Here is a 13,137-nt window from a genome sequence, read left to right on the forward strand (position 1 = left end):
GTTGCTATGGGCAACACTATCTGTAGTTACAGTTTTCAGAAATGGACCTTTACAAAAGTTACATATACAATTAATGCACCTCTATTGGAAATCTGATTGCAAAAACAAAGGACCTCTTAACTATCATCTTAAAAATATGGGGGCTCATAACCCTAGTCATACTCAAAATCATTTAGAAACAATTGAATAGTCAACAACAGGTTAGGAAGTTTGTACTGGGAGGTTTTGTGGAAAGCCGAGAGATGAACTATGCAAGTTGACCATATGGAAACTTCTAGTCCGAGGAAATAAAACAGCCCAAGATGTAGGATTTTATGCAAATGACTAACTACATGTAATAGAAAAAGACTCCAGGCTGTGTTTAAATGTTGATGATAGAGGATATTTAGTTTCTCCCAATTTGTGTGCATTTTTTTGAAGATTCCTTGAATGAAAGCCAAGAACAATACATAGAAGATGAAATACTGAACTATATTAAGTCTGTGCATGTCAAGCAATAAGGGTCAATTTAGATATTGTCTGGTGGACAGAGCAAAAGGATTTCAGAGCTGGATGCTGTGGCATCACTCAGCTGCCGGGCCACAAGTTGGTGCAACCAGTGGTATTCCGGGACCTTGTTCCACTCTGTGGTGTCCGCAGGCTGCCGGGAGCTGAATGAGCTTCCTGCTATGTGACCACAGATAACACAAGCAGTATGATGGCCCAGAATACTGTGCTCATAATCGGCATTCTAGGGCTCAGATTAAATTCTTCTTAGAGGGGAAGGGGACTAGAGAGTTCTCTTTATCTCAGAGCACAGAAGGGCAAAGGGGCGCACAGGAGAGAAAGGGAAGGCGACCGGCCATTAAGTAACGGAGTACAGCCCGCCTCCCCAAAAACTCTAGGAGCCCCATAAAAATGGGGTTCCCAAAGATCTAGTTATGCCTCTGGCTTGTTGATTCTCTCAGGACCTACACAGTTAACATTTTTGACACTTGTTAAATTATGTGGAAAAGGAACTAAAGCTTAATAATAATTCTAAAAGAGTGATATGTTAGTTCTGCCGTTTTAATGAAAATAACATTAATGTCCCTTTTGCCTGTTTCTCAAACTGTTCTTAAGCCCTTTCTTGTGGACAAAGAAATTTATGCTGCAATTTGTTTGTTTTTCTGTGAAGACGGATAGTAAAAACAATTAGAGATACATTTCACCTATTTATAAAAAGCAAAGTATCTTTATGTCACAGTCCTACAGCAAATAACACAGAAAGTCTTTGCCTGTCCTTCCATGTGTTATATATTACTTTCTGTTGGAAACGTATTACAATTGAAGCAGCAACTATTGTCAATTAGGCAATGGAAAGAATAGGGTAATATCACTGCAAATTAAGCAGCGCTCATGGGGAATATTTTTTCCTGCTCACTTTGCTCGCTGATTAGACAGTAGCGAGTCTCATCAATAAATTGGCCACTAATTAAGGTGTTTGAAGCAGGGGATTGGTATTGTTGCAGTAACAACCAATATGACTGCACTTAATGTGCAAACTTAAAAATACATTAGCATCTTTCTTGGCTTACATCACTGAAACCTGACTTTATGCTGCTTTTCCCGTTTGCCATTATGGTTACGATTCATATTGTATTTGCTGTTGAGGTTTTTCAAGTTTAGAAATAAGAACAAAAAAAAGATGGCAATATGCACAGAAAGGAGCTGAAAATGATACTTGAAATTTAATTATCTTTAGTAAAGGAACCTTAAGCTGTTCTGCAAGCTCTATAGACCAGCCCTATTGCCGCGTCACAATGTTGCAAAAAAATCCTTAACAAAGGAATGTAACAGAATAAAACAAGGGCAGGCATAACTAATGTAATAATAATTGGAAAAAACGAGGGGTTCATACATAAGACAAAACGCGTAGGGGGAATATTTTTATCTGTATTCATTATTGTAAAAAGACCACCTTGGTCCTCTGTTCTTAGTCCTCTATTGTTTATTTTATGTATGCATTTTTTAGACCTAATTAAACCATGTACTATTTTTAAAATACACTATTATGTGCCACTTATTATGTCCTTCATGTACCGGAGATACAATCACACTCAATTTTTATGAGTAATGTTTCTCTCTAGGAGATTGAAGATTTGAGGAAGTCCGGAGAACTATTCTTCTACCCAGGACCAAGGTAGAATCTTCTACATTGAGATATTCGATAAGCAAATATTGAGTGCCGTTTCTGGTGCGTGGTTTGGCTGCTTTTTGGTTTTCAGATGGCTGCCACTCTCTATGAGGGAGTGATTTATATGTTGTGTGACAGATTTTAGTAATATACGATTTCCATCTTGTTTTGAGGGTCTGTTATTGAACAAAAACATTTAGGGGTAAATGTATCAAGCCGAGAGATTCCTGCGAGTTTGAAGAGTGTAGATGTTGCCTATAGCAACCAATCAGATTCTAGCTATCATTTTGTAGAATGTACCAAATAAATGATAGCTAGAATCTGAAAAACTCTCAGATTGATAAATTTAACCCTCAGGGGCACACCCAAACCCCCACCCCCCCAAAAAAAAACCAGCGAGAGAGCTCAATTTCGGCAGCACTGTACTATACAGCAGCCGAGGCGCTGTCAAAGAAGCGTCCGCGGCGGTGCTGTATACAATAGAGCGCCGCGGCGGACGCTTCTTTGACAGCGCTGCGGCTGCTGTATAGTACAGTGCCATATGTAGGAGCACTTTGTTAGCGGAGGGGAGGGGTTTCTGGAGACCCAGAAACCCCCCCTGCGTGCACCACTGCCCCTAGTGTATCATTCACAGCCCCTATTAATCCTTTACTCCTTAACCTATACATGTGTACATGTATTAACCCTTAGATATGGACAGTGTCTGGTATACAGGTAAAAAATAAAAAAAAAAGTGATACTTTTCTCAAATCTATTTATTTAGTGCCCCCACTACCCCCACACATTCTATCCTCTGGATTTGTCCAGAAAATTGTAGAATTTATAATGTCTTACATTTTCTTTTAACGGACTATACTTTTTATTACTTCTTTCAACTTAATTCATTAATTTAATAACATCCTTGCCATACACAAGAAAAAAAAAAACTGTATTCAAATAACCTCGGGTGTATTTTTAGTGGACAGTGTAGAACGGAATCCCAAAGCTTTTTGACAACACCAGTGAGCCATCATACCAAACAAGTTTGCGCAACATCACTACTTGTGCCAAAAAATCAGTCTAAAATTCTTTACTCTGACAGGGCACAATGAGCAAAGTTACAAGGTTAAAAAGTAGGTGTACACAGGTGCAGGAAACACTTTAAGTTCTCTTGCAAATGTGTAGTGTTAAAAAAATCCCTTGTTGCTAGTGCAGGACTCTTTCTCAGTGTTCTAAATGATTCTTCTGTCAAGTTCTCTATCTTTTTTGCATGTGCAATTTTTAACCTTCATAAAACAAGTTCTTAACACTGGGCTCAGACACGACCAGATGGAACAGTAAATTACTAATGCTAAATGAAGCTATTAATCAGCTTGATACATAAACCGGTGGCTAATTGAGAATAATATCCTGCAGCTTTTTGTACAAAATTGTAACTATAGTACTGTGAATAATGATAACACCTAATAAAGATCTGATTACCGACTCTAGAATTACTTCATATACAATTGCTAACGAGAATAATTAGGGCAGGAATTACCAGGTCCGAGCCGCATGATCTTTGGAAGAAGACCTTTGTAGAGAGCCAGGAACCTAAAAGAGTTGGAAAGTGAGACAGGTGTTACCCATTATAAAAGGTACATGTAATCATTACTGCAAATCAATAAAGAAAAGCTAACAGAAGATAAAAATCAGACAAGTAATAAAACAGAGTGATTATCATTTGTACATACACATATTTATAATAGAAACAAGTGTAACCAGAGCAATGTTAAGATACCTCAGGGGTACTTTGTGTCATTAAACAGGTTACGGCACTGGAATTTATTTTAATTCGCAAATAAAGTTATTTGTACCTAAAGCTCTGGGAGGATCAATATAACATTCTTAAACTAAATACTATTAGTTCTTCTAATTATTATTACTATACTATTAAATTATAGAGGAAATATGTTTTTACTAAGTGAAACTTTACAATAATATTTCCTGTATCTAAGAAACCGCATAGCAGTATGCAACCAATTTCCCCTTACCCCTCCACCCCCCAAAAACTACAGTCCACATGTCTGAAGTCTGGTCTGCTGGATCCAAAATATGACTTTAACAAGTGTACAGTAATATGAGAAAATACCACACTGTCTTGTTTCCATGTGTTCCCTCGTAAGCACTTGTTTATAATAACACTAATGAAAAAAATTCTGTCTCAAAAAAGCTATGCAAGAATTCAACTATAAAAGAAAATGCAAAAAGGACAAAAATGGTATGCTAAGGGATGAACGCAAAAAACTGGAAAGAGAGGTAATGATAGAAATGTGATATGACCCGTATACCCTTCTTCCTTGTAAACTGTGACCATTGTCTTCCAACAGCTCCGATATTTAATCACTCCGGGTTCTGGCTGTGGCCCCTGAATCCGACTCTTGGCCACATCAAATGGAATGTTAATGACGGATGCTAGCGTCCCAGAGGCCAAACCAATTGTAAACTTCCTTAGGAACTCCAGTCTTGCATCCTAGATAGGCAGAAACACATAAAACACTCTGAGAAAAGTGCAAGGTAAAAGCAGAAATTTACATTCAGCATTCCAAATTCTGGCACAAATTCTCTCCTTCAAACACATCATCCCTTTAATTACAGTAACAGAGAGCTTTCAAAGCTCAGGAAGATAACCATGAAACCACAGCTGGGTGGAGTCCTGCCAACACCTAAGCAGTGGTCTGATTTATATAGTAACCTCCAAAAAAAGAAAAAATGACTACTAAAATAATGTTAACAGGTGGGTACATTACAAAGAGATAAAAAAAAAAAAAAAAGATTTACCCATGCTTTGCCAAAGGCAAGAATGACACCTTTAACTACGGTAAACTCAGTCTTCATCTGGGAACAGAGATTTTGCCTGCACCTGTACTATACAATGAAGTACACCTTTTTAAAGAAAAACAGCTTAAAGCTTAGCACGCCTTTGCCCTAACATTAATCCTGACCTTCTCATTGAGAAAGAAAATACATCTCCTCATTGCCCCAAAGAGCACTTTCCACTGGGAGCAATATGGCTAAGAAGTCTTTCGTCTGGTTTAGGTGTTCTGCTAATGCTGTGTTTTCCTGCATGTGTCGGTGGGGGAGATGTTATTTGCTTGGAGCTTGATACTTGGGTTTAAGAGGATTCTGGGTAATGTGCCTTTAATCAGCAACCTGGCACCCAGCACAATGGGCTCCTTGCAGAGAGATGCGGGAGGATTTCCGTGGGTTGCAACGATCCTTCCCTGACAATCCCATTGGCTCTGTTTCCGCACATGGTCCAAATGGCCTGTGGGCACATTTCCTCACACAGGATTCATAAATACAGTCCATAACGAGACTCTGGTTTCGGCATATGGGGATGATTTGTGTAATTGGCCTTTACAATGTACTTAGTATTACTGTATCAAAACACAAGAAACCTGAGTACTCTATTAGCTAATTGGCCAGAATATTTTACAAATGACAGCAAGACCCTGCACCAGGAAGCTCACTAAAATGTATGAATGTGTCCGCAAGACCCCCAAATGTTAAATTAAATAAAGGCGAAAAAAAAGCACGCACACACTCTCTCATATAAGGCTGTCGCTGGCCTGCAGGTTTTTTCCACATTTCTCCTCAGATGTCGCAGATCTGTCAGCAGGAAATGTTCTCCCACTACTAAACTAACAAGCTCGCTGTGGTAATGCACTGCAGGGCCGTGCCCTTGAATTAAATAGCTTTTACCTACTGAAGGAATTAGGATATCGTTTAAAGGAGCAGTCACACTCCTGGTAACATGAAAGCACTCAGCCATGTTACCATAGCTTAATATTTTAAACAATCGGATAATTATTTAAAGGTGTGCGTCAAGCCACTTTATATTTCAATAAAGATGATTTAAGGTTTCCACACATCATTCTACAACAAAACAATATCAGTCAAAGAGAATTACTGGCTACGACTGTTGTGAGCCAAACTACACTACAAACAATGACATTAGACTGTAACAAGCAATCATGCTATTCAAAGACGCTCTTATATCAAAACAGCATCTTTACTGTTGGTAGGAAAAGAACAGTGTGTTATCAGGACAGCTGAATACCGAACACAAATGGGTTATCAGGACAGCTGGAGGCCTAACTAGTTTTGTGAGTGTAATAGCACTTTCTCGGGGGTATGCACCCTCTAAGGAAATGCTGCTGCAGGTACAAAACGAGTTAGGCCTCAGCTAACTTTATAACCTGCTTTATTCTTAACAGCTTTTTCTGCTTCCAACACTAATAAAGGTAATGTTTCAATGCAAGAAGACTAACATACAACGGCGTGAGTGCCGTCACTTACATGTCGCCTATTACATATTGCTTGTGGGTGGTGGAGAAGCCTCAATAGCGGCCTGCTCCACATACCCATACGTTCCAACTGTCCAATTTACCAATGGTGGAAGATATGTAGACCTGGGAAAATTAACCAGATAGAGCAGAGGATTAGCTCAGGATTACAAAAACAATACAGGAGATATCATTTACAGAGGACTGCCGCTTGTCTACACTGAGAATACACACTGATGACTACTAACGGGTCTATGCATCAAACTACCATTAGCCATTAAAACGGAGAAAACATCAGTTCTCTCTGTTAAATGGCCATTGCAGAATGTATCAAGGGCTTATTGCTGGAGAGATTAAAGATTTCTTCTGCCATAACCCACTTTATGCTGAAAAAGGGAAAATGGGGGGGAGGGAATGTGAAAGATGTGTATAAAGGGCACTCTTTTATTTCACGATATAGATTAGTTTTCTGTTAAGAATAATATCTTTATTAAATTGATTCAATTAGCTTAATATTAAAAACACTGAATGGATGAATGAACATAATAACCGAATACATAAAATAAGCAAACTTTTAAGAAGTAGTAAGAATAATACTGTGCTGTCTCACTTGCTCTACTAATAATGGATAATAGCGCTTGAATGTGGTAAATATATCACGTTCACTATGTACACCTACTATTCACAATAAACAAAAGTGTGAATGTCTTATTAATAGTTGAATCAAACCCTAGATTCGGGTATATTCGTTTATATGAACAATAAGACACTATGAATATCGTCCTACTCCTCAGTGGGCTTCCTCTCAGAGCCTTATATTAGCTCCTAGTGGCGTGCCACAGATTAACCCAATAGGCTAGTAATCATCTAGCAGTTAATGATTAACTGCTAGATGATGCCTGTTATTTAACCATTTATACACCATTGGATAGAAGAGAGTGGTGGTGAACATACATGACAGTAGATGGTATTACTAGCCTATTGGGTTAATCTGTGGCACGCCACTAGGAGCTAATATCTTGTGTGTTATTCACCTCGGTAATACGTAGCCTTTCATATATATTATTTGCTCTTTACCTTGTATCAAACTCCTTTAAAGGTTTCTATTTTTGTGGGAAAAAAAATAGACAACAGACAGCTGACAACAATACTGAATAATTGGAATGACATTACTTTTACTTGCAACAAATCAAACATGGTGAACACCTGCACATTCTCAAGCATTAATACATTCCTATGTGTGCTATTTATTTACACATCTTAGTATATAATACAAGTAAAATTATACCCTACACATTTAACAGAAAACTGTTCGGTATGTTTTACATTTACTATTTGTTACACTATGTCCACCCCCTGTATAATATGTTATATATTCCTTTATTTATATGAAGGTTCGGTGATATAATCAATCACCTGAGCAGGTATTTAAAAGACATGAGTGTATGCCCCGTACCATGTACTTGTAAATTGCTCCTGAGAAGTCTTTATTGATCTCACCATCCTGCAAAATGTGTTTGTGCATAATCTCTCATATTCTACTTTAGGGGGGTATTGGATTGTCCGCGGGATGGAGCGCAGAAAAACGAATACCGTTAATACGGTAATCTCTCGCTGGATTTCAGCTCGCAGCTCCCTGAGCCGCGAGCTGAAATCCAGCGAGTAAATTACCGTATTAACGTTTTTTTCCCGCGCAGGATTACCGTAATAATGGTAATCCTGCGCGGACCGCGGGATTTTCGGCAATGCCGCGGACAATTGAATATGCCCCTTAATGTCTGAAAAGTTTCTGACCGTGGGAGATCCTCTCAGGAGAGCAGGCACCCTCCTGGGGAGGCGGGGCTTAATCACCCACACATTGCATGAATAAACCCCACCCCTGCAGCACAAACATGTAAATCACAGCAGGGGGTGGGGCTACAGTGACACAATGGCGTCACCACGCTTCCTCCCACACATTCCACGTGAGCGGAGAAACTGTAAATTGGATAGCATGCTCATACTACAACACAGATGACCGAGCGATCACTATACCTGTTGGAAAAGGAAAGAAAGATGATTATTTTGTCACCTGTACTTACAATATAAAAATAATAGACATAACAAAGGTTTCTTAGGGCTAGATTTACTAAGCTGTGGGTTTGAAAAAGTGGGGATGTTGCCTATAGCAACCAATCAGATTCTAGCTGTCATTTTGTAGAATGTACTAAATAAATAAAAGCTAGAATCTGATTGGTTGCTACAGGCAACATCCCCACTTTTTGAAACCCGCAGCTTAGTAAATCTAGCCCTTAATGTTCATTTGTCTTATAATATTGTAGTCTAATATTAGATTGGTCTCCCACAAGTGAGTGCCTGTTACACTAGTAGAGCGTAAGCAGAGTACTGTCAACCAGACTCCTGCTCTCGTCATATCTCTTCACATTGCTGATGCAATGGTCCCAGTCTAATAAATATTGTCGTTGAGCCTTCAAGCATCATTGGCTTTAATCTTAAACTCCTCCCACACATTCAGGACAGAGACATTATGTGGTCTAATATACTTAAAAGAACTAAGAGTGCAATCATGTGAGTTACTGCCCCACCCCTGTGTATGAATCAACCAATACACACAGTGCATTTCTGTAAAACAATCTGACAAGCTGTCAGTCACTCTCTGCCTGCTGAGAAGCTCCTCCATCCTAATCACTGTGATCATGAGGCAGGAACCACATGGGACATAGCTTGGGTCCTACCTATCCATCAGGGTACTTGCTGTGGGACCCAGAAATAATAATGGAGCCTAACAGTAATGAGGAAGAAGCCCAAGGCGAGGGAGTCTCATTCATAATTCAGGAACAAGGGAGCAAATAAATGGGGGATTCATATATAAAAAATTTTTAAATCAGTATAAAGGGGGATTGGCATGAAGTGGAATGAAGAATAGGAATGATAGAATAACGTAAACTGTGAAACAGACATAATGGTAAAGCATCTTTGTACTGAGAAAAGATGCAAGATAGTTTAATGTTGATGCCTATCATAGATAATGACTAAGGTGCTCAGATGATTGTTCTTAAATTGCTTGTACGTGCCTTCCTGCAAGTTTCGCTAATGACTTTGCTGTATCTTATCCTTATTTTGTTTTTAACTTCCTTCTCTGTTTTTTTTTAGCAATCCATTTATATCATTGGGCAGAATTATTTGGTTTCATTGACCTGGGACCTGACACAGCTGTGCTGCTGTTAGCGCTGCATACAATGATTCCATGTAGAGTGGAGTAGAGTATTCCAAAGCAACTTAATAAACAATTGTCTGCTTACATAAGGACATGGCTGAAAATTAAAGAAGAATGACAGAAAGATAAAGTAATGCAATTAGTAAAAATTGTAAGTTGCATGAAATACATTCATTTCAAGTTGGAAAAAAAAACTTTAAAATTCAGCATTTAAATGCACAGATGTAGATGCTACAATCGATGCATCTGCTGATGAAACGAGACAAGAGTATTCTTGGTGCATAGGCGCTGTGCACACATCTTTCATATATTATATTATTTGCACCTACAGAGACATGTACTACTTATGCAGAGTTGTAACAACGGGTAGTGGTTACCGTGTTCTTCATGACCATTTATGAGAACATGAGTATGGTACGTGGTACTATGTGTCAAGTTGCTGAAAATAATAATAATCAGAGATGGTCACACATGCGCTTTCAATACACTTGAAAAATACTGGAGGAATGCACCTGCATAATGAAAGAGAACATGTGTATCACTAGCTTCTCCATACATATATCTGGCCTCTATTTAACAATACTGGATGATATTGAAGATTTTTCATTATTGCTTATTGCAGCAACAGAAAATCTTCTAACGCCCAATTTAACATGAAAGGATTGATGGTTCAGTGCCTGACAATACTGGCTGGCAGAGCTAAGCAGAGTCTTCCTGCTTGCTAGACCAGTGAAGCATATGTGAGTTGGCGAGCCAGCGCACGCATGCATACTGTGAGTGTTTTTCTCACAAAGTGTTTAGAAAATACAGTTAAACAAGACAGGTGAACAAACATTGGACAACAACTGAAGACCTCCACACCAACAATTTCTTGAACACTTCTCTGCATGGCTCCCTCAATTCTTATCTTCTGATATTCCCACCATCATCATTGGTGATTTCAACATTCCTGTTGCTAATCCACATTCTAATGCTGTTTCAAAACTGCTTTCTCTAACCTCCTCACTTGACCTCTCCTTGTGGATTGAATCCACTACTCATCAGGATGGCCACTGTTTTGATCTTGTTTTCTCTAGACTATGCTCAGTTTCTAATTTTCTTAACACTCCTTTCCCCCTCTCAGATCATCACCTTATTAGTTACTCGCTCACTCCCAGTTCTTGAACCTCCCGGCTGTCAAACTGTTCCAAGCCTCCTCATACCCGCAGGAATACTAACTCTATTGATTTTCAACAGTTTTCCATCTCTCTCCAACACCTTCTCTCCCCAATTTCTACATTCTATTCCCCTAATATGGTAGTTCCTCATTTTCACCAAACCCTAGCAACTGCCCTTGATCAAGTGGTCCCAGCGACTCTTCATTCCACATAGACTTTGTTGCCAACCGTGGCACACTAAAGTAACATGAAGTCTACAAAAACTTTCTCATAAAGCTGAATGTCACTGGTATAAATCTTGTACCTCTAATTATTGCAGCGCATATGCGGCTATCTACCACTCCTATCGAAGTGCTCTGTACACTGTTAAACAAACCTACTTCCAATCTCTCATCTATGCTCAGTTTTCTAACCCCAAATGCCTTTTTAACACATTTAAATATCTTCTCAATCCTCCCACCTCAAACCCTCCAACTATCATCAGTGCCCAGGATCTTGCTTCCTATTTTAAGGACAAGATTGATAAGATCAGACTTGAAATGGTATCATCTCCCTTGACTAGCAATCGGTTCAATTCCTTCCCATCATTCTCTGACACCCTATCTTCATTTGATCCCACAAATGAAGAGGAAGTTTCTACTCTCCTATCTTCCTACTCTGCCTCATGTCTTCTTGATCCAATACCCTCACAAATTGGTAGGACCCTGTCTCATGTGTTCATTCTATCTCTAGCTAAAATCTGTGATCTCTCTCTCTACTGGTATTTTTCCATTACTGTTCAAGCACGCAGTGATTACTCCTATTCTAAAAAAACTAAATTCTGACCCAAACTCTTTCTCAGATTACCGCCCCATCTTTTAGCTCCCATGCCCTTCCAAACTTCTCGAGCGAATTGCCTACACTCGCCTCAAACGTTTCCTTTCTACAAACAGCCTATTAGATCCTCTTTAATCTGGCTTTCGCTCTCAACACTCCACAGAGACTGCACTGACCAAGGTTGTCAATGATCTGATCACAGCTAAAACTAAAGGTGATTACTCTCTTCTAATTATTCTGGATCTCTCTGCCGCATTCGATACTGTTGACCACTCTCTGCTCCTACAGACGCTACAATTCCTAGGTCTTCAAGACACTGTCTTATCCTGGTTCTCATCCAATCTATCTAATTGCTCTTTCAGTGTTAATTTCTCTGGAACAACCTCCACTCCGCTTTCTTCATCAGTTTGAGTACCACAAGGCTCAGTCCTAGGTCCTCTGCTATTCTCTATCTACACCATTTCTCTAGGAAAGCTAATAAGCTCCTTTGATTTTCAGTATCAACTCTATGCAGATGATACACAAATGTTTCTATCCTCTCCTGATGTTTCACCATCTGTGTTGTCTCGCGTTACTAACTGTTTTTCTGCCATTTCATCTTGAATGTCTTCTCGCCAAATCAAACTCAATCTTTCAAAAACAGAATTATTAATATTCCCACCCAACAATAGAAGCTTACTGCCTGACATTTCTATTTCTGTTGACAACATAAATCCTACCCAGCAAGCTTGCTGCCAAGGTGTAGTCCATGTCTTGCAACTATCCTTTGCTCCCCACATCAACTCTATATTTACATCATGCTGCATACATCTAAAAAACATTTCCAGAATACGTACATATCTCACACAAGACACTAAAAAAACTTTAATTCATGCACTCATCATCTCCTGCATCGACTATTGTAATTCCCTCCTTACTGGTCTTCCCAATATCAGACTCGAGCCCCTACAATCTATTTTGCACGCAGTGGCAAGATTGATTTTCCTTGCAAATTGTTTTACATCTGATGAGTCACTCTGACAGTCTCTACACTGGTTGTCTGTTTTTCAATGAATCCAATATAAAATTCTTCTACTAACATACAAGACCATCAACAAAATTGCACCAACATGCATCTCCTCATTTGTCTCAAAATATCTCCCAACTCGACACCTCCATTCTGCACAAGATCTGCGTCTCTCTTCTACTCTCATCACTTCCTCCCATTTTCGGTTACAGGACTTTTTTCGGGCTGCACCCACTTTATGGAATTCACTCCCTCACACCACAAGACTTTCCTTTAGTCTGCAAACCTTCACGCGTTCTCTGAAAACTCACCTCTTCAGACAAGCTTATAATATTCCTCTACCACTCTTTTAATCTCCTTAGGTTACCCTATTACCACACAGTCTCTACACTGGTTGTCTGTTTTTCAATGAATCCAATATAAAATTCTTCTACTAACATACAAGACCATCAACAAAATTGCACCAACATGCATCTCCT

At 39.1% G+C, this 13,137-nt stretch overlaps 1 protein-coding gene across 2 annotated transcripts in view; it reads right to left on the reverse strand.

The window, feature by feature from the left end:
* SLC25A21 (solute carrier family 25 member 21) overlaps window positions 1-13,137 on the reverse strand; it is a 306,693-nt gene that overhangs the window by 2,851 nt on the left and 290,705 nt on the right. For both annotated transcript variants that reach the window (XM_075193076.1, XM_075193077.1), the window contains 2 exons: window positions 4,465-4,646; window positions 3,675-3,727 (listed from right to left, as the gene is read on the reverse strand). In XM_075193076.1, the coding sequence (XP_075049177.1) occupies window positions 3,675-3,727; window positions 4,465-4,646 (235 nt within the window). The remainder of the gene's footprint in view (window positions 1-3,674; window positions 3,728-4,464; window positions 4,647-13,137) is intronic.

The sequence above is a fragment of the Mixophyes fleayi genome, chromosome 12 (assembly GCF_038048845.1).
Source record: "Mixophyes fleayi isolate aMixFle1 chromosome 12, aMixFle1.hap1, whole genome shotgun sequence".
Classification (NCBI taxonomy): domain Eukaryota; kingdom Metazoa; phylum Chordata; class Amphibia; order Anura; family Limnodynastidae; genus Mixophyes; species Mixophyes fleayi.